This window comes from Trichechus manatus, unplaced genomic scaffold, assembly GCF_000243295.1.
Source record: "Trichechus manatus latirostris isolate Lorelei unplaced genomic scaffold, TriManLat1.0 scaffold00273, whole genome shotgun sequence".
NCBI classification, from domain to species: domain Eukaryota; kingdom Metazoa; phylum Chordata; class Mammalia; order Sirenia; family Trichechidae; genus Trichechus; species Trichechus manatus.
Window position 1 is genome coordinate 1,747,026 of NW_004444209.1, and position 25,136 is coordinate 1,772,161.

Here is a 25,136-nt window from a genome sequence, read left to right on the forward strand (position 1 = left end):
AGTCTCACCGATCCTTTTCCTGTCCCCCATCCCAGGTGTTGGAGCCCTGGTGGCACAGTGGTTAAGAGCTTGGCTGTTAACCAAAGGGTTGGCAGTTAAAAGAATTCACCTGTCACTCCCTGGAAACCCTATGGGGTAGTTCTACTCTGTCCTCTAGGGTCACTGTGAGTTGGAATCAGCTCGACAGCAACGAGTTTGGATCCCTGGTGTTGGTTCTCTTCTCTGAACTCCAGTAGAACATGCCATCATTTAGCACTTAGCATATGCTACTTTTGCTGTTATTCCTTTTTAAAAAATTTAGTCCTACTCCCTCACATTGCAGTGGAAGAAGCCGACTTCTAAACAATGACAATATAACCTACGAAAAGACTAAAAGCTAGGCATAGAGGGCATGACTAACTCAGCCTCATTATTTATCCTGTCTCCCATCTAGATTGCAAGCACTTTGTCTTATATCAATTTCAAGTATGGCTTTTAGCACAGCGTTCCATAATCAAAGACCTATAACCTTAAAACGGTATACTATCACAGGATTATACTACCACATTATTAACAAACATTTATTAATGTTAATCAACATTATATACATACAACATATAACATCATATTAGGGTCAGGGAAGAAAGCCTGACTTGATGGAGTGTGTGTGTTTTGACACCTACCAGGAGACTCAGCAAAATCTAGTTCTTGTTTGCAGGTATCCTGCAGGCCCCACTAGAAAGGAGCGGTCTCATCACCAATGTTTTCAAGAAATTACTTTCTCTTGGTGGCCCTCCCAGATGTTTCTTTCCCTTGACTTTGTGCCTCTATTTCTATGCTCTCCCAAACTGATGCATTCACTTTTGGCTGAGTTGGTTGGCACGCTGACATTGAAGACAGTTGATACACTGAACTGAAAACACTTTATGTCTGCATGCTTTCTCTCCCCAGCCCATACCCTTTCCAAACAAGAATTCTAGTTCATTCACTTAGAATACTTACTACCTAGAATTAAATATCCATTACTTGTCTGTAACTACTTTTTATTGTCACACCACTTAGTTTGCACTAGGAAGAACCTAATTTGTTTGTTACCATAAAATATTTTTAATGCCCTTACATAAATATGGTAATAAACACTTGCATAAAGTAGCTAAGTCCTACGATTCTGTTGTTGTTGTATGTAGTCCAGTTGATTCCGACTCCTAGCAACCGTACAGGACACGGCAGAACTGCCTCAGAGGGTTTCCTAAGCTTAACTTAGAACTGAAGAATTAGAAACTCTGGGGACTAGGATATCAAATGTATAATTTTTTCTTGAATCTAGTATTCTATCAGGAAACACATGGAATTCTCTACAGGTTACCAATTTACTAAGTTTCAAAAATTAGAAGTGTCCCAAAATATTCCACTCAAGTCTCTCCGGGACGTATTGTTCAGGTGGCACCATTTATCTCAATAAGAGGCAGAGCAGGGGTGGGAAAGCCAAGGACCAAATGCAGCCCTCTTCCAGCCTCCAAATACCTTTCTAACCGTGTCTCTTAAGAGCCCTTACTGTCCTCTGTTCTAGTTACACCAGTTATGGCAATGATCCAAGAGTATGCCTAGTACTTTTCAAAGTTCTGCACTTAGCTCACCCTGGTATAAAATTCTCTTCCTCCCTTCTCATGCTTCAAGACTAAGCTCAAAGTTTTCTGAGAAACTTTCTCTAATCAACTCAATCCTCACTGCCCAGTGTATACAATCAGTCACTACTTTGGGCTCCCACAGTATGTAGTGGTATCTGTTTTATACTGCCTTAGATAAAAATTGGAGTCTCTGGGTGGTACAAACAGTTAAGCACTCTGCTACTAACTGAGAGATTGGTGGTTCAAATCCACCCAGAGTTACCTCAGAAGAGAGGCCTGGCCATCTACTTCTCAAAGATCACTGCCGTTGAAACCCTATGGGGCACAGTTCTATTCTGTCACACATGGGGTCACCATGAGTCAGAATTGATGGCAACTGGTAACTGGTATGTAACGATTAACGGCTTTACAAACGTGTCTTCCTTAAGATTTGAGGGCACTTGGGAGAAAAAACACCTTCCTTACATTCACTCATTTTATCATTTGCTTAGGCAAGAGCCTTATACAAAGAGATGTTCAATAACTGATTAAACAGAAATGTCTATAAACCATCCCATTAGATGAATAAATTATAGTTGTGTATATACCTAGGAAGCTCCTGTATATACCTAAAGGATATGCAGTACTTCCCTCTGAGCCAGTTCTTACAGGCAGCCAGCTCTGAGACAATTAACAGATGCTAGCAGACTGCCTACAGGTCCTGGAAGGCAAGTGGAGGTACAAATAACAGACCAAGGGAGGAGTGGTGACAGGGCCACTTCAGGATTTCTTAATTTGTCCAGTTACCAAACAAAGGGTGATATGAAAGAGTTCTCAAAGTCTCCCTGTCCAAAATACTTTCTTCATATTATACCACCAATAACTGAAACGTCACCACTATTAGAGACTTATCCAGCACTGTCGTTTCTTAAGAGGTAAGTAGGCCTGGGAGGGTAGTGTGGTAGACTGTTTTCAAACACGCCAGCCAGTTGAATGCAAGCTGATAAGCAAAAATGGGGCAGTGAGCCAACAAAGGGCAATGTCTGGACGCAGCATCACCGGGAGGTTCTGACCAAGCAAAAAGGAAGAGAAAGGTTGCTGCTAGAAAGAAGCAGAGGGAGGGCAAGAGGTGCTTAAAGAGAAGAAATGGGTATGAACCAACCTCACAGGTCGGCCAGGGGCTGACAGGAATCTAATCAGCAGTGGGGTGGTTGGCAGCATAGAAAGGGGGATTCGTCACTGCATTGTCAGAAAAGAGCGGAGTATGGTTGCCACCAACTATGGCAGAAGTTAGAGGAGAGAAGGAAAGCAAGACAAAGTGCAGTTAGGGCCTTAACAAAGAAGTGTCAACTAAGGAGAAGAAGCTGAGATCAGTGAACTAATTCATGAGAGGAAACAGGCAGTGAAACCATCAGAAGGCAAGAGACAGAGGTAAGACTAGGGTGAGGGAAGTGGTGACATCATGTGCCAGAAGTTAGACCTTTCTTCCTTCTCATTATCTTTCCCTAAGTTTTCATCGTTTTGCCTTTCCTGACTTCATATACCTAATTCACATAAGGCCTTAGCTACTTGTCTGAGAAGCAGATAAAGTCACATAGGAGTTTCCTGTCAGTCTTGGCCTGTGTTCCCAGCTTCACCAAGTTGCACAAAAATGAAGGAATGATACATCTTTCTCTTTATTCTCAAAACATGATGGTGTTAAAAATTAAAAGAGGCATTGAGCTTGTCCTTGTGTGGTCTCTGGTGCTATGGGGGTACCAGAACTCAAACCCCGGGAATGTGAAAGCATTATCTCAAAAAGTTAGCAGTAGCTAGTGTGCCGAGTTCAAAGACTCAAGTGAAATCCTGGGCATAAGCACGGATGAGTGGTAGGGCGTGGGCTCTGGCCTCGGGAAGAACGGGGATGGAAACTGCTTTCAGAGAATAACTGAGCAAAAAATTGAACTTGGCATCAGAAGTTGGGGAAAATAAAAGATAGGAATCCTCCTCTCCTATCTGTTACTACCTAAGGGCAAGAGTAAAGGATAGGGCAAGACAAGTGACCCCAACCAGGGGCCAAAGTAGGTAACAGCTTCTCAGATCCCATAAGGCAGAGGCCAGACCAATCTGAGGCTGATTAACTGGCATTGCAAGGGGGCGGAATGCAAGACATAAGAGTGGAGACAAACTGTTCCAGTTTCTTTGCAGCTTGTTTTCCAGCCTCTAGTACTTCCTCGTGATTGGCCTTTTCCAGCCTGTCATAACTCATGACAACCATGTTAGTGATGAGAGAGAAGCCAAAGACTCGAAGCCCACAGTGACGTGCAACTATAACTTCTGGTACTGTGCTCATGCCTGGTGGGCAGAAAGATGGAAACCAATTGTTACGATCCTCAAATAACTCTTTTCCTCACCCTTTCGCCTCACCTTCATTCATTGTTGTTGTTATTTCTTGTTAGGTACTGTCTAGTCTGTTCTGACTCATAATGACCCTATGTACAACAGATGGATTGACACAGTGGCTGCAACAGTGGACTCAAACATAGCAAGGATTGTGAGGATGGCACAGGATCAGGCGGTGTTTCGTTCTGTTGTACACGGGGTTGCTATGAGTCGGAACCAACAGGAGAGCACCTAACAACAACATTATCTGTAGTTGTTAAAGCCCTTGGTGTTTGGTGTTCACTACTTTCGTGTCTTCCCAGAATAGAAGTCAGGTCAATTCAGTCTCCCTTAAATCAGATTATCTCTTGTTCCACCCTCTAGGTCTATAATCTCCTACCCCTCCCAATCCTTATTTTACCAGATCCTTCCTTCGTCAAACCCCCAGCCAAGTTTCCCTTCTCACCAACAGCATCTGCCCCCAGCTGCCGCAGCAGACGAGACTCTGCCACAGTCTCAAAGTTGGGGCCCACCAACATCACATAGGTGCCTTCCTGTAGTTCTCGCTGCTCCCCCATTTGTTTCCAGGTAATGTGAGCCATCTTCCTCAGTTGCCGGTCATAAGCATCAGACATGGCGGGGAAACGAACTCCAAACCTAGGGCACAGGTTAGAAGATCACCTCAGATTAATGGAATACAATGAGCTCTCTCTGAACTCTTAAATAAATCCTTAAGACCCAGCCATCTATAAACAAAGGAGCAAAATAATGTACCTGTCCTCATTGGGGCCTCTAAGGGGATTCTGACCAGAGAAACCAGGCAGGTTGATATGGTCACGGAGCACCATGATATCTCCGACCTCAAATTTGGGGTTGAGCCCTCCAGCTGCATTGGTGACCACTAGGGTATCCACACCCAGGAGCCGGAAGACTCTCACTGGGAAGGTGACCTTCAAAGCAAAAGATCAGAAAGGGCTTGAAATCTCACCAATGCAGCCACACAGATATACATGAAATCCATCATGAAAGAAGAGGAAGGAGGGGACCAAAAATCTACCTAGTCCAGATCCGGATAAACCAAACCCATTGCCATCAAGTCGATTCTGACTCACAGCAACCCTATAGGACAGAGTAGAACTGTCCCATAGGGTTTCCAAGGAGCAGCTGGTGGAATAGAACTGCAGGCCTTTTGATTAGCAGCCATAGCTCTTCACCACTGTGCCACTAGGGCTCCCTCTAGCCTAGATAGGTTGGTTATAAAATAAGAGTTAAGAAAAGACCTGTCTTGTGATAGGTCTTTTTCTCCCCCTTCTCCCAGATCCAACCAGGCTTATGCCCATTTACCTTCCAGACTGAGTAGCCTTCATACAAGTGGAATCTGCCCTGCATCACCACACAGGCTTTGCCATTCAGGAGCCCAAACACCAGTCGGCCAGCATGTCCTGGAACTGTGCACAAAAAAGAAAAGGAAATGAATGAGATGATGCTTTCATGTAATGTACATCCACTGAGTACTTACTATGGTTCACTCAGTGTACTCAACATGTGAGGGTATAATGAAGCAAAAAAAGACATTAGTCTCTGCTTTCAGAAAGTTTAAGTCTGATGTGGGAGATAAGACATGAATCACAATTGTACAAGTAACTATATAAGTACAACCTGAGATTAGAGCTATGGGTGAAAGAATGTTCTATGGGAACACAGAACATCAAAAGAAGGAAGAAAAGGCATTTTTAAAGAAATTTCAAAGAATGAGAAAGTCGTGCTACAAGAGAATAAGAAGTAACTAAAAAAAGGTGTGGGTAATGAGGAAGTAAATGCAGTAATTATAGAGCTCTTTCTCAAAAATTTTCAAAATTCTCAAGGTACATATTCTTATTTATTGCCCTAACCAAACTATATGCTTCATACTTCAGAAACGAAGCTCAAGATCTCCTCTAGCTTCCTAAAGAGCAGGTTAATGAACAAGGCAGAAAGGGCCTGAGTCTGGACCCATTCATGTCTCCTCCCTTATGACCCGTGGGAATACATTCCCACATGGGGCTCAGGAGTGCAAGATAATTCCCCATGTAGACATAATAACCATTATTATTATGATTTCCCTTATCTGGCGGTCTCCTGTAATGGGCCTGGCCAACCTACTTAGGGAATGAACGGTCTAGGGGAGAGAGTGGAGAGATACAGAAGCTTATTTGGGGGGAAAAAAAAAAGTCATACAGCAAAAGTAACACTGACATTTATGAAAACCCAAATGAAAGATAAAAAAAGATTGATTAAAAAAAAAAATTAGTCCACTTATCACGGAGTGCAGTGTCTGTCTCACTGACGGTAGGAGTGCCAGATGGAGACAATGTCACTATTATCTCTCCTAGAAAACTATGCTCTCCCTCACTCTGTCTTGTTCTTAATATTCCCGTCCCCAATCCCAACTACCACCTCCCTGCTGTTCTCCCAGTCTTATTCAAAAGAGTTTGAATAATATTTCATAACCCTCTAAACTCTCCAGGGAAAGGAGGAAGATAAAAATGAGAAAAATTAATATATAAACCAGGAGCAGTTAGTTACATAATAAATTAATAAGTAAACCAAATTAACTACCCTTGTCCTTTGCTTGTCTCTATTTTACCTGACCATTTTTTAAGTCTTAGCCTCAGAGCTTTCTGGACACTACTAGAATGTTGTTAGAATATTAATATGCTATTCTCAAGAAATCAAACAAGGCATCGCATTGGGCAAATCTCTTGAAAAGCAAAGATGTCACTTTAAGGACTAAGGTGCACCTGACCTAACCCATGGTATTTTCAGTCGCTTCATATGCATGCGAAAGCTGGACAATGAATAAAGAAGACTGAAGAAGAATTGATGCCTTTGAATTACAGTTTGGCAAAGATCATTGAATATACCATAGATGGCCAGAAGAACGAAGAAGTTGTCCTGGAAGAAGTACAGCCAGCATGCTCCTTTGAAGAAAGGGTGATGAGACTTTGTCTCACATGCTTTGGACATGCTATCAGGAGGGATCAGTCTCTGGAGAAGGACGTCATGCTTGGTAGAGGGTCAACGAAAGACCCTCCAAAAGATGGACTGACACAGTGGCTGCAACAATGGGCTCAAACATAGCAAGGATTGTGAGGGTGGCACAGGACAGGGCAGTGTTTTGTTCTGTCCTACAAAGGGTCACTATGAATCAGATCTGACTAGACGGCACCTAAGAACAACAACAACAGTATTCTCAGATGCCATATTGGAAATATTCTCCTTATCAGAGCTCTACTGTAGATAGGGGACAACCTGCCCCTTTCCCCGTCCAAAGGGTCAGTCTAAATCAGGTCTTGTGTATTCCTGTATTATTTGTGTATGTGTCTGCAAGAACACAACAGTCTGTGTGTTCTTTTGTTGCTGGGTATCAGAGCCTTGTGCTAGGACTGTAGCTACAGCTGGGGGCATGGAGGATGGCAGGAAGACACTGTACAGAGGAGGCAGACATCGGAAAGGGGAGGCCTGGCTGTGTCCTGGGAAGTTTTCAGACATTGCTTTTACCATAAGCTGTAGTCTGGAGGAAATGAGAAGGGAATGTGTTTGGTGATAATGGTATATGGCGGGGGCATTGGGTGGGGTGGGGGTGTGGTGTTATTGTAGAGCTTTAAGGAGCTCTGAGTCTGATGAGCATAGGAAAAATGTCATCATGTAGTCCCACTGACATAAGCCTGCCCAGCCTATTATGGAATCTGTGCTAGAGTAATTCCCTTCTAGTCATTCTTTTTTCCTCTCTATCAACATTTGCTTTTGGTTAAATGCTGAAGAATATAACTAGATACTCCAGAGGTCCAGGCTTAGAAGCACTGGCCTTCACACATTGCATTCCACAGAATCCCATCAATATCCCTCAGTCCCATCCTCCTGTCTCCACTGCCAGTACCTGTACTTAGGGGAAAGTTAGGTATGTCACTGTAGTCAAAGCTCTGGGCCTGGGTTACTTTCTCAGCCAGACCTCCTAACCCAGAACCACAAATCACTGCCACTTGAGGTCGGTGCGTGGTGCGGGACAGAAGCCATTCTGCTGTTTTCTGGTAATCTTCATATGTGAATCTAGGAAAAAGACAAATTAAGGCGAGTTCCACTCCCATTCCCAGGGCATCACAGAGCAATGCCTGATGACTGTCAATGCAGAAAGGATGACAGGTATACGAGGCAGCAGGGGACAGAGAAGCTGGCCAAAGAGCTGCTGCAGAGAGGAGGGTCCTCTCCCTCGCTAGAGGTAATACTATGCTCACCCCAGCACCCACCTCTATCTGAATCAGGCCCAAGTCTGACATAAAACCAACTCCATTCCAGACCCTGGCAAAAGTTAACAAAGGCTGTTTCTACTACTAGCCCAAACTCCAGTGTTGCTACAACTGGCATGTTTTAATATCTCACCTTATGAGAAGGAGGGAGATAGGGAGGGAAAGACCATGGACAATACAGAGAGAGAAAGTGAAATAATCAAAACAATTAGGGTGAAGGGGCTGGGCCTGAAGAGAAAGGTTAGGGAGAGCACTCAAAATGGGATTAAGAGCTTCCTTAGGGCAGGGAGAAACCCAATACAGTCCTCTTTAGCACCCTCCCTATCCCCTACTCAAGATGTAATACTTAACTACTTTGAGTGCAGGCGCAAACTCTTTTGAACCCTCACCCTCCAGTTCCTCCCTCAGCCCAATATTAAGGAAATACTAGTGGAAGTCTACGTGCCACCCCTAGTTCCCCTGGATCCTTATTTTTGGGATCCCCAGGCCCACACAGAGCTCTGCCATCTGGAATTGCAAGGGGGAACTCAAGATCAGAGATGAGATAAGCTACTGCACAAAAAAGCAGACACAGTCCACAGCGCTGGTTGTCAAAGGCTGGGGCGGGGCTGGCTGCATACGTTTCTCAGCAGAAGCTTGTTAAAAACACACATTCTGGGGCCTAACCCTACAGATTCATTATTCTGAGGAGAGGCCACAGAATCCGTATTTTTATAAAAGTACCTTAGCTAACTCTGACTCAAAAGTCAGGTTTAGGAACGTCTGGTCCAAAGTGTAGCAAAACTCAATCTGGATTCTAGTTCCAATTTTGTCTTTTTAAGCAAGTAACCTGTGCCTCAAATTCTTTCCTTGAGTATAAAGCAAAAACCAAAACCTCTTGCCCTCAAGTCAATTCTGACTCCTCGTGACTCTGTAGGACAGAGTAGAACTGCTCCATAAGGTTTCCAAGGCTACAAATTTTGATGGATGCAGACTGCCACATCTTTCTCCCACAGCACAGCTGATGAGTTCAAACTGACTACCATTTGGTTAACCAAGTGATGAACCACAGCACCACCAGGGCTCCTTGACTGGTATAAAGCAAGGGGATATAATTGGTCCCACCTGTCTTAGAGGCTCGGTTTGAAAACGACTTGCTAACAAAAACTTTGCTAACAAGCTGCAAAGATCTATGGCTCTGTCATACACAACCCCTGAACCCTTCTCCTGCTTTTCCCCCTACCAGTGGTTTTCTCCCTGCAACTCCTCACTCTCCCTGCCCACTCCCATCTTCTCTTCACCATGGCTCTTTATCCTTCAGGGAGCTCAGAAGAGTGGTAAACCTAAGGGCACACACTTACCCAAAACCCCTACACTAGCAGAACCCAGAACTTCCTCACAGTTCCAAGTTCCATTCTTTCACACATTTTTGGTCTTTGGAAGAACAAATACTAGAGGGGAAGAAAAGGAAATGGAACTGGGGTGTGGCAGGGCTGAACACAACTAACCAAATCTCCAGCAAGGATTTGTTTTTCAAAAGCAGAGCCTGGAAACCAACCATGACTCACCAGTACACGAGACTACTTTCTGGGAAGCAGCTGGATAAGGAGGCAGGGGGCAGGGCAATAGAGCTGGAGCCACGCAATGGAGAAGAGAAGCAATAAAGCGTTAAGATAGGGCCGTCTGGCGGGAACACAGTAAAACAGCATCCCCAAGAGGTGCAGAGGAAATGAAAGAAGTGTGAAGCTCTGGCCACCTGGTAAATGGAGCCACACAGCTATTAGGACTTCCACATCGACCATCAGTCCCCCAAGAGCACCCTGGATTCCTGGGCATCCAAAAGCCACTGTGACCGCTAGTGCTGGAGACTTGCACTGGGAATTCCAGGACCAAAGCAGAGAGAAGTGTTTTGTAACGTGTGGAGTGAGGGAAGGGGGCGAAATCTGTTGCTCAGACCCAGACACACGCACCGGTTCCTTTTACGTGTAGATAACACTGCACTAACTTGTCCCCTTCCTGCTCCAGTGGCGCCACCCCTCCTTGATTCCCGCGTGCGTCCCTGCCCGCGCCTGCTGCCCCCCACCCCTCACCACTCACCCTGCTCAGCGGCCTAGCCCCTGGCACCGGGCTCCGGGTCAGGGCTCTCCACATCTCCAAGGCACTTGCTCCCTCTCCCGCCCCCCTTGGGGCCCAGAGTGCGGGGTTCCCAGGTCTCGGTGACAACCATTCCCCTCCCCAGGAGCCTCCGGGGTCCCACGCGCCTGATGCCCAACTCATGGGTTCTCCAGATTCTCCAAGATCCCGCCGGCGCCCTAGCGAGGAGCCCGCCCTCCTCCCCGCAGAGCCGATGTCGCTGAGTCTCGTCGACACAGTAAGTGCAGTGTTCACCCGGCGCTGGCTTATGTCCCCAGTCCTGGAGTCACCAGCCAACGGCAGCTGAGCTCGTGGGCTGGCCCTTCTCCATGATGACACACCCTGATTCAATCATCATTAGCTGGGCTGCAAACCTAATCTAAATTCCTTCTCCCAGCTTCCTCCCTTTTCCCCTAGGGGCACCGAGAGTTGCAGCATTGGCACCTACTCCTGCTCAGGAGCTACGGGTTTTCAGCAGGAGGCCTATGTGGACAGTGGGCTGGAAGGCAGGAGAAGAGCCCCGCGCCGTCTATCTGCAGCCCCATTCCGGGTTGTGTCTACAGCAAACCGTGAGAAATTTGAAAAGAAAAGTGTCCAACCTTAGATGGTGCAACCCCAAAATAAAATTCTGTAAGCCTGTGACTGAGGCGCTTCCTGGACAAGGAAAGCAGGGTAGACCTTAGCAACAGTGCTGACTTGAAGGTTACAAGGTTTGAGAGAATACATCAGGAGTCTAAATGGAGGCCCAGACCAGGAGAAGAGAAAGTTTTCGGGGCAAGAATCCCTGGGTCCTAGACACAGAGAAAGGGCAGGGTTGGGCGGAGCCTGGGTAGGGGCAAAGTAATCCCATGATTTAAGCAGTACTGGGTCTAAGCAGGAGCCCTGGTGATGCAATGGTTAAGAGCTCAGCTGCTGAGCTAACCAAAAATCAAATCCACCGGCATCCTTGGAAACCCTGTGGAGCAGTTCTGAAACTGGACCAATCTCAGAGGTTGGTTTTGAGAGGAACAAGGAGTTGATTTCACAGGCTAGCAAGCGAGAACTCAGAGGTATAGACCTCAGATTGAGGTCCTTGATTTGAGGAAGCATTTACATTTTATAGGTTTGGGGAACTATACATATTTATATGGGGTGGAGGAAAGCAGGTGGGCAGGATCAGGAAGTCCTGCATATTCATAGATTTTACTGATTATTTATTGCAGGGCGGGGCTAAGACTTGGCAGGGAAGCAGCCAAGGGACTCTTCGCTTTTGAAATGGGCTCGGCTACTCCAGATGATGTATGTCCAGTGATTTTGGTTCCTTGACATGAATCTTTTCGTTCCTTGACCTGAGTTTTCCCATACTATTGAGTATGTGGGGGGGGTCCAAAGTCTTCTGTTACCCTCGTCTGTTCTGCGCATGTCTGACCTCCTTAAGCCAGTTAGATCCAGATCTGTCAGGAATTCTCCAGAGAGCCTGCAAAACAACCAGGAGGAAGTGAGTGGCTTGGCAGGGAAGTGATTGGGAAAGGCCTGATAACTGGTGGAGGACTAATTAATTAGGTGTTTTTTAAGGCCCCCTAACAACTCCCCCATGTGGTTTGTACCATTGCCAATCATGGGAATGGGGGTGACAACTGCTCACGGTTGTTTCCTGCTGAAGGGGGGCACTGTTGGAGAAAAGCCTTGGCCTAAGTCTGGATTTGAGATTTCTGGTCCAGAGGCTGGGGAGGCATGTGCCCTTCCCTCGGGGGAGTAGTACAGAGGACCAAAAGGCCAGTAGCCTTTAACCTATTTCCAGTAAAACGGGTAAGAGCAAGGAGACACAGCCGACACTGAAGTTCCAAGTGTCTGTCACCCATTTACACTCACTAGTCAGAACACGCCCCAGGTCTTGCCCGGGTCTGGGGACAGAATCACTGGACCCTTGAAGGCACTAAGAGTAAAAGGTGTAATTAATTGTTAAGGAAACACTGGAAGTGAGAGGAAAACAAAAGGCGGGGGTACTAGGAGACAATTGGGCTAAGATTCGCAGGCCATAGGTAGGAAAAAGGGACCAAGGGGGTAGACAGATAAAGTGGAGTGGTAGGGCTATGCCAGTGAAGTTGTTCACAAAGGTGACATAGGGTTTACTCCAGCTGACGTATCTAACAAGAGGTGAGGTTTTCAGCATGCACCATGGCGGAGGCCCATTTGATACCTCATCTCTTGGGCACAGAGAGGATAGAAGTACTCTGGCTTTTAGTTGGAGCAGAGAAAATGGTTAAGTCCAGCAGGCAGGACACAGTAAAGTATAGAAGCCCAGAAAATGACAACCAGTATAGCAAATATAATCATGCCAAGACAACAGTCTGTGCCTTTAGGGCACACTGGGTCTAATGCACGGAAAACATCAGTAAATAAAAGCTGGGGCTACTTAGCTGCTAGGAACTTTCTTCTTTTTAAACAGGACTTTTAGTCCATCAACAGGTTCAATATCATATTCTATCTTTACAGGTTGATGTAACCAGCAAAGATCAGGGTAGTGGGCTCCTCTCTACTCACTGTCCCCTGTCAATCCATTCCCGGTGTCACAGGGATGAGCGGTCTGGTTGATTTGAGGAGGATCAGTCTCGTACTGGGGCACAAGCTTGAGTCTGGAGTGATGTATCCAAGGTCGGACCCCCTTCAGTTTGGCCGAGGAGTGTGTGACCAGGAGAACTTCATAAAGTCCTTCCCATCGAGCCCATAGTTGTTGACTGGGGGTCCAGTCATTCCAGCTCTTGAGCAGCGCCCAGTCTCCGGGGCTCAGGTTGTGGAGTGGGGTATCTGTGGGAAACATAAGTCTGCTGTCTGCATAATGGTTAATAGCCTTTAAAGTAATAGAAAGAATTTGTACATACCTGACTTTATCTAGTTCCCTGGTCACAGGCAAGTCTGTGTGACTCCAATACCCAGGGTCCCAGGGTTTGAGGAAGGGTCTCCCATATAACATTTCATACCGACTCAATTGGAGTCTGCTTCTAGGGGCTACCCTAATTCTGAGAAGGGCAATGGGAAGAACCTGAAGCCATGTAAGGCTGGTTTCCTGACAGATTTTGGCCATTGTTTTCTTTAAGGTATGATTCATCTTTTCAGTCTTTCTTGTCGACTGTGGTCTCCAGGAGGCAGGCAGCCTCCATTTAATTCCTAAAAGTCCTGAAGCCTGTTGAACCACTTGGGCCACAAAGGCTCCTCCATTGTCACTCTGACTGGAGACAGGTAAACCAAACCTTGGGATGATTTCTGTCATTAAGGCTTTACTTACTTCAGCAGCCTTCTCCGTTCTGCAAGGGAATGCCTCTATCTGGTTAGTGAAAGTATCTACAAAAACAAGTAAGAATTTAATCCCTTCAGTTGTTGGTGGCATGACAGTGAAGTCTATCTGTCAATCTTCCCTGGGTCCCATACCTCTGGCTTGCACTTCTACTATAGGTGGGGGCTGTCCTGTCTTGGGATTATTTTTTAGCACAGAGCATGCATTGCTGGGCAACAAGCTGAAGATTTTTATATATGTCAGTCCCCACAATCAGCTTTTGTAGCCAGCAGGCCATGACATCACTTCCATAATAGGTGGTGAGGTGTGCAGCTTGTACTACATCTTACATAAGATGTACTGGTACTAATATTTGTCCATTGTCGTTATACATCCACCCGTTTTTTGTTTTACCCCTGAGAAACCCAATTGTCCTCCCTTTTCTTTATCTTGTTGAGAATATCCTGGAGTGAAGTCCTGTAGGTCTGTATCAGGCAAGAGGGCCAAAACCTGTGCCGGGGTTTGGGCTTTTCCAGCATCCTTAGCTGCCTGATCGGCCAGGCGATTCCCTTTGGCTAAGGTGTTATCCCCGGCTTGATGGCCTGGACAGTGTATAACAGCCACCTTGGTCAGGAGGAGGACTGCCTTAGCAACTTTAAAATTTCAGTCCCATATTTAACTTCTTTACCGGCTGATGTTAGTAATCCCCTCTCTTTCCACACGGCCCCATGTGTATGCACAATAGAAAAAGCAAACCTCAAATCCGTGAAAACGTTAATTCTTTTACCTCTTCCCAACTCTAACGTCTGGTCAGTGCAATCAGTTCGGCCTTCTGGGCCGAAGTTCCGGGAGGAAGGGCTTTTGACTCTTAATGTCTCATCAAGGTCTCGTGAAGGGACACTACAGCATATCCAGCGCATTGTGTCCCTTGAACCATGAAACTGCTGCCACCTGAAAAACTTCAAGGTCCAGGTTAGCAGCAGAGTATCTTGAAGATTTGGTGTTTCTATGTGCCAGGGGACCCCTCAGCTGGCCCAGGGCAACAGCTAGCAGACTAGCTTCTTGCTTCATTTCCTGGTGCTTCTTCTTCTCCTGTTCTTGGTCCTGGTTGTTGTAGACTTTAAAGGCTGCCTCAGCTAATTGTGAGGTGGTCATATCTAGCCCGTTCTCTATTTTCCGTCACTTGCGCCTTATATTGGGTGTGCTCTGAGAGATAAAATTCAGGTTCATAACCTTCTGGAAAGTAGGATCATCAGGATTCACATCAGCATGTTTTCTGTAAGCTTCTAGGACCCGCTCAAGGAAGGCAGAGGGATTCTCGTCTGGCTTTTGGTGAACCTCTTGAATTTTGTTAAGGTTTTTAGGTTTGGGTGCTCTCTGCCAGAGCCTGTCTAGAATGCATTCTAAATAATGGTGCAAGAAAACCACATCATTCGCCTGGTTTGGATCCCACTTGGGGTCTTGAAGGGGCACAGCCACATCTACTGGTCATCTAGCCAGACCTGCCCCTGCCTCATGAATACTTTCTGCCTCTTGTCTAACCTTTTCTAAAACCATCCTTCTTTGCTTCTGAGTCAGCAGGCCTCAGAGAAGGGCTTGCACATCTGCCCATGTCGGCTGATGAATATCAAAGGTAGTCTGAAGGAACTCTACCATCTGGCTGGGGTCTTCTCAGTAACTGGGCGTTGATCTCTTCCAGTTCAGTTACTCAGTAGAAGTGAAAGGAGCGTGCACCCACACAAAGCCACGGGGCACCCCTTGATCATCTATTCCTGCCAGAACCTGGCAAAGAGGAAACTGCCCTTGCCCTGTATCACAAGAGGGAGGCCCTTGGCCAAATTGAATACCACTGCGTGTGTGAGAAGGAGAGGCCACATGCTGTAATTGGGGATATAGGCTTTCTGCTGTTTTCTTAGCTTCTCTTTCTGGTTTCTGACCCTTGCTGGGTCTCAGAGTCATGGCTGCGGGGGAGTAGCCACATAAGGGGCATAAGAGGGCAGGGGGTGCCATTGGGAAAGGGACGGGTTCCTAAGGCTCACTTTCTTCTAAAATCTCTTCCTCTTTGTCTTTCTGGTCTTGTGGCTTTTCTGCCCTCTAAACCATTAATTTACATTGTTTCTGTAAATTTCTGTTTTGATATAATGCCATGAAAGCCTGTACATAAGGGATTTCATCCCATTTCTCCTCCCTTTTGCAGAACATTAGCTGCAAGATGGTATCATGAGATAAAGAACCTGAAGTTGGCCATTTCTCACTCGACCCCAGGGAATATTATACCCAATCCTGGTTACAGAACTTGATCATGACTTTCTTTTTTTCATATCCCCATAGCTGAACTGTTTTCAGTTCTTTAAAATACAACCCAATGGTGAACACTTAGGGATCGACGGCGCTCCTCCAAGTCTCTACACAACACGCACACGCAGGCACACCACATTTGCCCTCCGTTAAAGCTCTTTTCCCACCAGCGCCACACACACACCCACACAGAGACCAGACTAGGACCTGCGGTGATGGAGATAATCTTGGCAACCTCAACCTCCCAGACCGCCCCAGTGCCACACACTCATGGCACTACTGTTTCTCCAATATCTGGATCAGCTAACCCTCTGTAATGTTCTTTTTTCATGGTTAAGTTGGTGGCCCCATATTCAGGGTCATTTGTAAACGTCACCTGTTTTTGTAAAGAAAAGACTATGTTAAAGATTTTTCTTGTATAGAACAAGTTAGGGGTTGCAGGAAGGGAGGGTGCTCTTCTTTTTTCATATTCTCACAACGGACACTGTCTGCCTCATCTGGGTAGCTTTTTTTCTCTCTTCGGATCAGAAATGAATGTATCGCTCCAGGATCTACCAGAAACTTTACAGGTTTTCTTTTCACCTTCATTATAAACTAGAGGCTCGGGTGGAGGACTGGCCTCCAGTTCCCTCTCAGTCTGACTCATCTTTCAGTGGCATGACCGGGAACTGAGTTGCCTCTTTCTTTTTCAGTTCCTTTGTTTGGTATTTTGTACACTCTCACTTTCAGTGCCTTTTTTTTTTTTAACTACACCAGCTGCACTGGTCTCTTTTCAAATGGGTGTGGGGGCTTCTCTGCTCCTGTGGCCTTGATCACCCACCTTTTCTTTGTTTTCTTGGGGGATGGCCTTCAGCCTGCAAGGCTGCAGCTAGGAAGGCTGCCTGGCGCTTCCGGTCTGCAAACTTTCTTGCTTGCTTGCTCCTTATCTGGCTCAGAGTAAACTTGGCAGGCCAGTTCTGCTAGCCAAGAGATTTTTAACCCTGTACCTCCTTCTTTCTGAAGCTTTCTTTTAATAACGTGGGCACTTTGTCCTGTAAAGATTATATTGACCTTTCTGGCATTTTCAGGGCTCTCAGGATCCAGATCAGTGAACTTGTGAACATGGTTTTAAGATACTATAGCTGTCTCGAGAATCAGTCTCACCCAGGGTATTTTCATTTTCCCTAATGGCTAAATCAGGGCGCCCAAAAATTGTTCCGCTCTGTGTATGGGGGCAGTGGACCCACTGGTGGGACAGAAGACCCAGGAAGGGTGCATACAGAGGTTGAGAGACTTAACAGTAGGGGCTGTCACTGGTGGTCCGGCTCCGTTGGGTGGAGGCAGGGCGTAGGGAGCGGGCGGCGCAGGTGCCAAGGTGGCAGGAGCTGGAAGATCCTTCTCAGGATCAAGAGGGAGGTGTGGCAGGTGTGATTTATCAGTCCCTTTCTGAACTAAGATTTTACTTTTTTCTGTAACTCTTTGTTTTGGTACAGAGTCATGAAAGCTTTCACATAATACTTTTTATCTCATTTACCCTTTCGAGAACAGAAAAGATCAAGTTGGAGGACAGTATAATTTAGAGACCAATTTGCTGCCTACTTTTCCTTATCTGCCAGTTCATATTGAGGCCATGCAGTGTTACAAAAGAAAATCTTTTTTTTCTCACAGGGTCTGACCCAAAATATTCCCAGTTCTTAAAGATGCATCTTAGTGGGCTACATTTTAGGATCTCTTGAACGTTCCTCATTTTCCAGACACACACACAGAGACAGACAAAGTGAGCTCACACCAGACCAGAGGACAGAGTCTCAGGACCCCACGGTTAATGGGAATTAATGGTGGAGGTGTCTAGGCGGCTTCTTCCACCCCTCAGATTGTGAGCCTTGGAGCAGAACTCAACTCCAGGGGTTTCTTAACTGGTTCCGTTTCAACCTCTCAGTCCCCTCCCGACCAAATCCAGGCAACGGAGTTACCCATCTGGCACCTCCAGACCAGACTAATCTGTTTCATCCTCTCAGAGTTGGGTTTACATCATAATCGGGAACGCCGCCAACTGGGCTCAAACTTACCGGCGTCCTCTGAGTCGAAAGAGATCCAGTCGCAGCCTGAGGGCGCCGAAAAGTCCGGCCGCAGCCGGTGGAGCTCCAAGGAAACTGGGCAAACAGTAGATAGAACTGTTTAAGGTCCCAACTGGGGTGCCAAAATTGAAACCAGACCAATGGGTCCATGCCCAGCGTGCAAGGCTCCAATCTCTCAGATGCTGGTTTTGAGAGGAAGAAAGTTTATTTCACAAGCTAGCAAGCGAGAACTCAGGAGTATAGACCTCAGATTGAGGACCTTGATTTGAGGAAGCATTTACATTTTATAGGTTTGGGGAACTATACATACTCAAATAGGGGTGGAGGAAGGCAGGTGCACAGGATCAGGAATTTCTACATATTCATAGTTTTTACTGATTATTTATTACAGGGCGAGGCTAAGACTTGGAAGAGAAGCGGCAGGGGGACTCTTCGCTTTTGAAATGGGCTCGCCTACTGCAGATCATGTATGTTCGGTGAATTTGGTTTTTTGACATGAGTCTTTTTCATTCCTTGACCTGAGTTTTCCCATTCTACTGAGCATGCGTGGGGTTTCGAAGTCGTCTGTCACCCTTGCCTGTTCTGCGCATGTCTGACCTCCTTAAGATGGTTAGATCCAGATCCAACAGGAATTCTCCAGAGAATCTGCAAAACAACTAAGAGGAAGTGAGTCACGTGGCAGGGAGGTGACTGGGAGTGGCCTGATAACTGGTGGAGTACCAATTAATTAGGTGTTTTTTAAGGCGCCCTAACAGTTCTACTCTGTTCTATAGGGTCACTATGAGTTGGAATTGACTCTACAGCAACAGGTTTGGTTTGGTTTTGGTTTGGATCTAAGCAACCCCTAGAACTAGAGAAGGACTCCTCAAAAGGTGAAATTTCTGTAACAAAACCACACAACGCACTGTCTTTGTAAGAATTCAGCTATTTTCTCTCCCCACTTTTACAAGCTTAATCCCACATGTGCTGTGATGGATCAGTTTTACCTGGCCTTTCTCACCATGGTCTTGTAACTGCCACTCAAGTGACTGGGTGGGACTATTCTAATAAGGCAATTATGGCCCACCAAAGGGATTGGATAGCTTGCTAATAATGCAAATAAAGTTCATGGCACCAATGTGGGGGTGGGGCCATGCAAATAAGTCTATGGAACCCTAAGGAAGGGATTAGTCAGTTTTGCCATCCTGCTAGACTTACAATGAGCCATCCCAGAGGCAGGAAGGAAGAAGAGCCAGGAGCAGAGCATGTCCTTTGGACCTGGGATCCCCAGGAGACAGAGAGAGAGCTTTAACCTGGAAGAAGGTGAGAAGCAGCAGCAGAGAAACAGCAGCAGCAGAACCAGGAGACTGGTAGGAGACACCCAGCCCACAGAGCGAGAAAGCTGAATGCTTCGGGCAAGAGGCTTGCTAGCGGAGTTGGGTGCCTCTGGGCATTTACTGGCAGAGCTAAAAAGAGTTTTGTAACACATGTCTGAGCAGGGCAGAGGCCAAGGGGCCAGACAGAGGTGTGCCTATGGGCACAGTTGAGAAGAGGTTGTCCTGATGGAAGTATTGTATACCGAGCATTCCTGAACCTGAACTGTAACCTCTTTCTTCCCTAATAAACCCCACAACTGTGAGTATGGTCTGTGAGTTCTGTGTGACCATTGCAACGAATTATCAAACTCAGCAGAGAAGTAGAGAGTGCTGAGGGAGGAGGGATGGTTGGTGTTAGAATTGGTAAAGATGGTGGAGAGAGGAGGCATGTCTAACCTCCACCTCACAGGAATCAGCCTTGGGCTGTTGATCTTGATTCTTCTTCTTCCTTGTGAGGTTAGAGGAGGTCAGACGCCGCCCCCAGGCCATTTTTATACCACGTCAGATCACAAACCAATGGCCGTTCCTTAGGTATTGGAATTGCCACCCCCCACCACCCCATCTCTTGAACTCTAATCTTTCCTGCTTGCTGTTTTACCCACCACCATGGTTCAAATCACTGTTTTCCAACCCTGTTTCTGTCTCATTCATTTAACAAATATTTATTGAGCACCAACAATGTTCTAGGCTAGGGACACAAGAATGATAGTAATAATAGCTATTATTGTTGCAAGAATTATATAAACTACCTAGTAAGTGTTTGGAGCCCTGGTGGTGCAGTGGCTAAGAGTTCAGCTGCTGACCAAAAGGTGAGCAGTTCGAATCTACCAGCTGCTCCTTGAAAACCCTATGGGGCAGTTCTACTCTGTCCTATGGGGTCACCAGGAGTCAGAATTGACTGAACAGCAATGGGTTTGGTTTTCATTAAGTGTTTAGATAAGTATCTAAGATTATAGTAAGTACACACGAAATGTTGGTTATTATTATTCCCCATTGTCTCTTTCTTTTTCATCTTTTCTAGACTCATTTAACTATGAATTGAATCTGAAGAAAAACTGGAGGTATATCCAGCCCATCAACACTGATTCTAATCTTGCACTGTCTAAAAGAGTAGCCACTAGCCACATGTGGCTATTTAAATTTAAAATTAAATGAACCAAAATTAAATAAAAATTCAGATCCACAGTCATATTAGCCACATTTCAAGTGCTGAACAGCCACATGTGGCCAGTGGCTACCATATTTCATAGCACAGAAACATTTCCACCATCGCAGAAAGTTCTATTGCACCAGTGGCTGTCAAGTCAGTTCTGACTCATATTGATCCCATGTGTGTCAGAGTAGAACTGTGCTTCATAGGGTTTTCAATGGCTGTTTTTTCAGAAGTAGATCGCCAGGCCTTTCTTCCAAGGAGGCTCTGGGTGGACTTGAACCTCCAAACTTTCAGTTAGCTGTTGAGTGTGTTAACTGTTGCACTACCCAGGGACTCCTCTATTGCACAGCACTGTTGTAATCTTTTCTAGTCAGTGCTGCACCTATATCCACATAAAAGAAGCTGGGACTGTGTTTTACTTTTTACTTTTAGGTTATGTTCATCATTGTACCCCAAAACCCATTGCCATCGAGTCAATTCCGACTCATAGTCGACTATAGCGACCCTATAGGATAGAGTAGAACTGCCCCATAGAGTTTCCAAGGAGTGCCTTTTGGATTCAAACCACCAACTTTTGGTTAGCAGCCATAGCTCTTAACCACTGTGCCACCAGGGTTTCCTCATTGTACCCAGGAACCAAATAATCTCCTACTTTACCTTGATTATAGCTCATTACTGCCTTACCACTCTTTCTTCTCTCTTTGGAGGACTTCTTATGTCCAGGCACACACCCATTCTCCACCCTCAAGGGCAAGAAAACTTCAAAACGAGGGGCTGGGACAGGTACTAAGTCTCTTAGTATTTATTGTCATGTGGAGCTGGGGAGATGTCCCCAGATAGTGACTTCCATTGTCAACATTTATAGAAGCAAGCTGGCCTCTCAGCATTTTTCAAGTGTGGAGCCTATTCTATTCCTGCCCTCTCAACTGAGATCTCATTCTCCCTAGACCACAAGATTGATGTTCTCCTCATTAAATACCCACCTCCACTGCCAATAATCTTTGACCTTCCATTTCCTCCCATTCCTGGCATTGAAATTTATTTTAGTTGTTTTTCTTTCTTTTTTTGTCCCTGTTAAAGGTATCACTTTCACTTCTCTTTTATGATAGTGAGAGTCCTATCTGTGCTTCATCCAGTGACAGGAAGAACATATTGAAGATAAGTGACTGGCCTAACATTCTCAATTTCAAAGACCTTCACTCCAGGAGACCACACCCAGACAGGCTACACACCAAAGGAAAGGGCAAAGAACAGCGGCACAGAACGGCCTGGAACACAAAGTACTGAAGCCAAGGGAGCAAAGGCTCAATGTAATAACATAAACTAATCCCTTAAAATGAGACCACACACTAGCCATCCCACCCTCCTTCCCCCCACCTAACCCCCACTGTACTACCCCTCATGTTGGTTATCTCACTCTACGCATTACCAGATAATGGTAAAGTCCCACCTTGGTAAAAAGGAAAGAAGAAATAGGTAAGTGGAATATAAGGGAAAAGAAAAATCAAACTAGGACACTGTGGGCCACAGAAGATAGGTAGATCTGTTTCCCACCCCATTCCCATTCTCTGCCCATCCACACAGCATACTAGTTACTGGTTGTATGAAGTTTGAAGAAAAAAATGCATCCATATTTTTGCTGGAGGGAAGACCCCATCCCATTAGTAAAACCCAAGGCAAAATTTAAGATACCTAGTACCAAGGGTAATACTGAAAATATTTACTTGTGTATATAGTTTAGGCGTCAACCAGTCAGAACTAATGCCAGCCTTAAACAACAAATGCCAACCACACTGGAGTGCCCCAGTTGACTATCCACCCCACCTGGGACTGCAGCAAATTCACCTCAAGGTGGGAGCTTAAGTTAGTTAATTAATCATATAATAGCCATTTATCAAGCAACTTCTATGTGCCAGGCATTGAGCATAAACAGGACTTCATTCCAAACACCTTGCACTTTGCCCGCTCTGTGCTTCTGCCCTTGTCAGTCTGCTGAGCAGATCACGTGGGTATAAAATCACTAAACCCTACATCAGAAGGCCTGACTTTTAGTCCTGTTACAATCTCTTGCTTAGCTTAAGCAACTCTAGCTCATAGGGCCTCCAGTACCACATCTATAAAATATAGTCCTGCCTTCCCTGTCCACCTCACAGTGGGTTTAGAAATCAAGAGATTATGTATATGAAAGCACTTTATTAACTGTGTGTCATGGTTTGAATTATGTCCCCCCAAAAATATGTGTATCAATTTGGCTGGGCCATGATTCCCCGAATTGTGTAGTTGGCCTCCATTTTGTGATTGTAATTTTATCTTAAAGAGGATTAGGGTGGGATTGTAACACCACCCTTACCCAGGTCACATCCCTGATCCAATGTAAAGGGAGTTTCCCTAGGGTGTGGCCTGCACCACCTTTTACCTTACAAGAGGTAAAAGGAAAGGGAAGCAAACAGAGAATTGGGAACCTCATACCTCAAGAGAACAGTGCCGGGAGCAGAGCGTGTCCTTTGACCTGAGGTTCCTGTGCAGAGAAGCTCCCAGACCACGGGAAAATTGATGACACGGACCTTCCTCCAGAGCCGACAGAGAAGGTATTCCCCTGGAGCTGAAGCCCTGAATTTGGACTTGTAGCCTACTGTGAGAGAATAAACTTCTCTTTGTAAAGCCATCCACTTGTGGTATTCCTGTTAAAGTAGCACTAGATGACTAAGACAGAATTTGGTACCAGGAGTGGGGTGCCGCTCTAACAGATACCTAAAATGTGAAAGCAGTTTTGAAACTGAATGGATAGAGAAGCGGCAGCGGTAGAGAACCAACAGCAGCAGAACCAGGAGACCAGCACTTCATGGTGCTGGAGCTGACCCACGGAGTGAGAGAGCTGAGTGCCTGTGCGCAGCAGGCTTCCTGGTGGAGTGGTGTGCCTCTGGGCACTTATCTGTGGAGCTAGGCTTGCAGACCCACGGAGTAAGGGAGCTGAGTGCCTCTGTGCAGGAGGCTTCCTGGCAGAGTGGGGTGCCTCCAGGCACTTACCAGTGTAGCTACAGAGCTTTGGAACACTTGCCTCAGCAGGGCAGATGCAGGCATTGAGGCCCGAGGGCTGAGAGGCCACAGGAAACAGAGCAGAAGCTGAAGATACAAGGAACACAAGAAGCCAAGCTGCCTCAGTCTCAAAAGGTATGGCCATGACCTCTGGGGTTTCAAAGGGTGGAGCCATGGCCTCTGGTGCTTCTAAGGGTGGAGTCGCCACTCAGATGGAATGGGAGAATAGTGCACCTAAAGCCAACGGAGCAGAGTTGCTGTCCCAGTGGGCCCCAGGGCCGAGGGGCTTCCACTCAGAATCTGGAGACTGTGGGCAATACCTAGATCCTGGAGGGCAGGGCCATTGTGTAAACTGTCTCAGAGAACAGAGGTTTATTTTCAAAGCCTGGAGGGCTAATGTAATGTGTTCTGCTGACTTGCTTGGTGCCTGTTACCCCTTCTTTCCCTCCAGTTTCTCCCATTTGTAATGGAAATGTTTAGCTTATGCCCATTCTGCCATTGTACCTTTGGAAACAGATAACTTGTATTCTAGATTTCACAGATGAAGAGGCATTTTTGGATTTTGGACTTGGAGTTAAGACTTTTGCTATGATATGATGGGGAGAATATGTTCTCCATGTTGCAAGGATTTGATTTTTTGGGGCCAAAGGGTGGAATGTCATGGTTTGAATTATGTCCCCCAAAAAATATGTGTATCAATTTGGCTGGGCCATGATTCCCAGAATTGCGTAGTTGGCGTCCATTTTGTGATTGTAATTTTATCTTAAAGAGGATTAGGGTGGGATTGTAACACCACCCTTACCCAGGTCACATCCCTGATCCAATGTGAAGGGAGTTTCCCTAGGGTGCGGCCTGCACCACCTTTTACCTTACAAGAGGGAAAAGGAAAGGGAAGCAGAGAATTGGGAACCTCATATCACCAAAAGAACAGTGCCGGGAGCAGAGCATGTCCTTTGACCTGAGGTTCCTGTGCAGAGAAGCTCCCAGACCAAGGGAAGATTGATGACACAGACCTTCCTCCAGAGCCGACAGAGAAAGTATTCCCCTGGAGCTGATGCCCTGAATTTGGACAGTGAGACAATAAACTTCTCCTTGTAAAGCCATTTACTTGTTAGAGCAAATGAGTTACCTGTTAGAGTAGCACTAGATGACTAACACACTGTGAGAAGATAAAATATTATGTATTATTACTTTCTGCCTTTCTCTGCCTATTGAAATCAGACAGAGCTCAATTCTAAGTCATTTATGCACAATAATATATACTGTATAGATAACATATATATAAAATATTATGTATTATTACTTTCTGCCTTTCTCTGCCTATTGAAATCAGACAGAGCTCAATTCTAAGTCATTTATGCAATATAATATATACTGTATAGATAACATATATATATAATATATAATAATCTTTTCTTACATTTAAAATGTCTTCCCTAGCTACTCTAGCTAGAGGTGACCTCTTCTTTCCTCGAACTTGTTTTACACTGCTTAATTCATTTGTTATGAAGCATGTGCTGTATACTGAATTTCTACTATTGATATTTTTTTTTCAATTTTTTTTTATTGTTCTTCAGGTGAAGGCTTACAGAACAAATAGTTTCTCAGGAAACAGTAGTACACATGTTGTTTTATGACA

At 45.6% G+C, this 25,136-nt stretch overlaps 1 protein-coding gene across 1 annotated transcript; it reads right to left on the bottom strand.

Moving 5' to 3' along the window:
- Positions 1-209: 209 nt before the first annotated feature.
- PNP (purine nucleoside phosphorylase) lies at positions 210-8,474 on the bottom strand. Its single transcript, XM_023724999.1, has 5 exons — positions 7,867-8,474; positions 5,292-5,395; positions 4,722-4,897; positions 4,414-4,604; positions 210-3,920 (listed from the first exon to the last, which is right to left on the bottom strand). The coding sequence occupies exons 1-5, from the start codon at positions 8,261-8,263 to the stop codon at positions 3,703-3,705; spliced, it is 1,086 nt and encodes a 361-aa protein (XP_023580767.1). The 5' UTR covers positions 8,264-8,474; the 3' UTR covers positions 210-3,702.
- Positions 8,475-25,136: the final 16,662 nt, after the last annotated feature.

What these genes read in the sequence shown, in the direction of transcription:
- PNP (XM_023724999.1), bottom strand. Translation starts at nt 8,263, where the DNA reads ATGTCAGACTTGGGCCTGATTCAGATAGAGGTGGGTGCTGGGGTGAGC. An exon ending in AAGGCTACTCAGTCTGGAAG is followed by an intron (nt 4,898 to 5,291) that starts GTAAATGGGCAT and finishes TTTGCTTTGAAG; the next exon opens with GTCACCTTCCCAGTGAGAGT. An exon ending in GCTGGGGGCAGATGCTGTTG is followed by an intron (nt 3,921 to 4,413) that starts GTGAGAAGGGAA and finishes TCTGCCCACCAG; the next exon opens with GCATGAGCACAGTACCAGAA.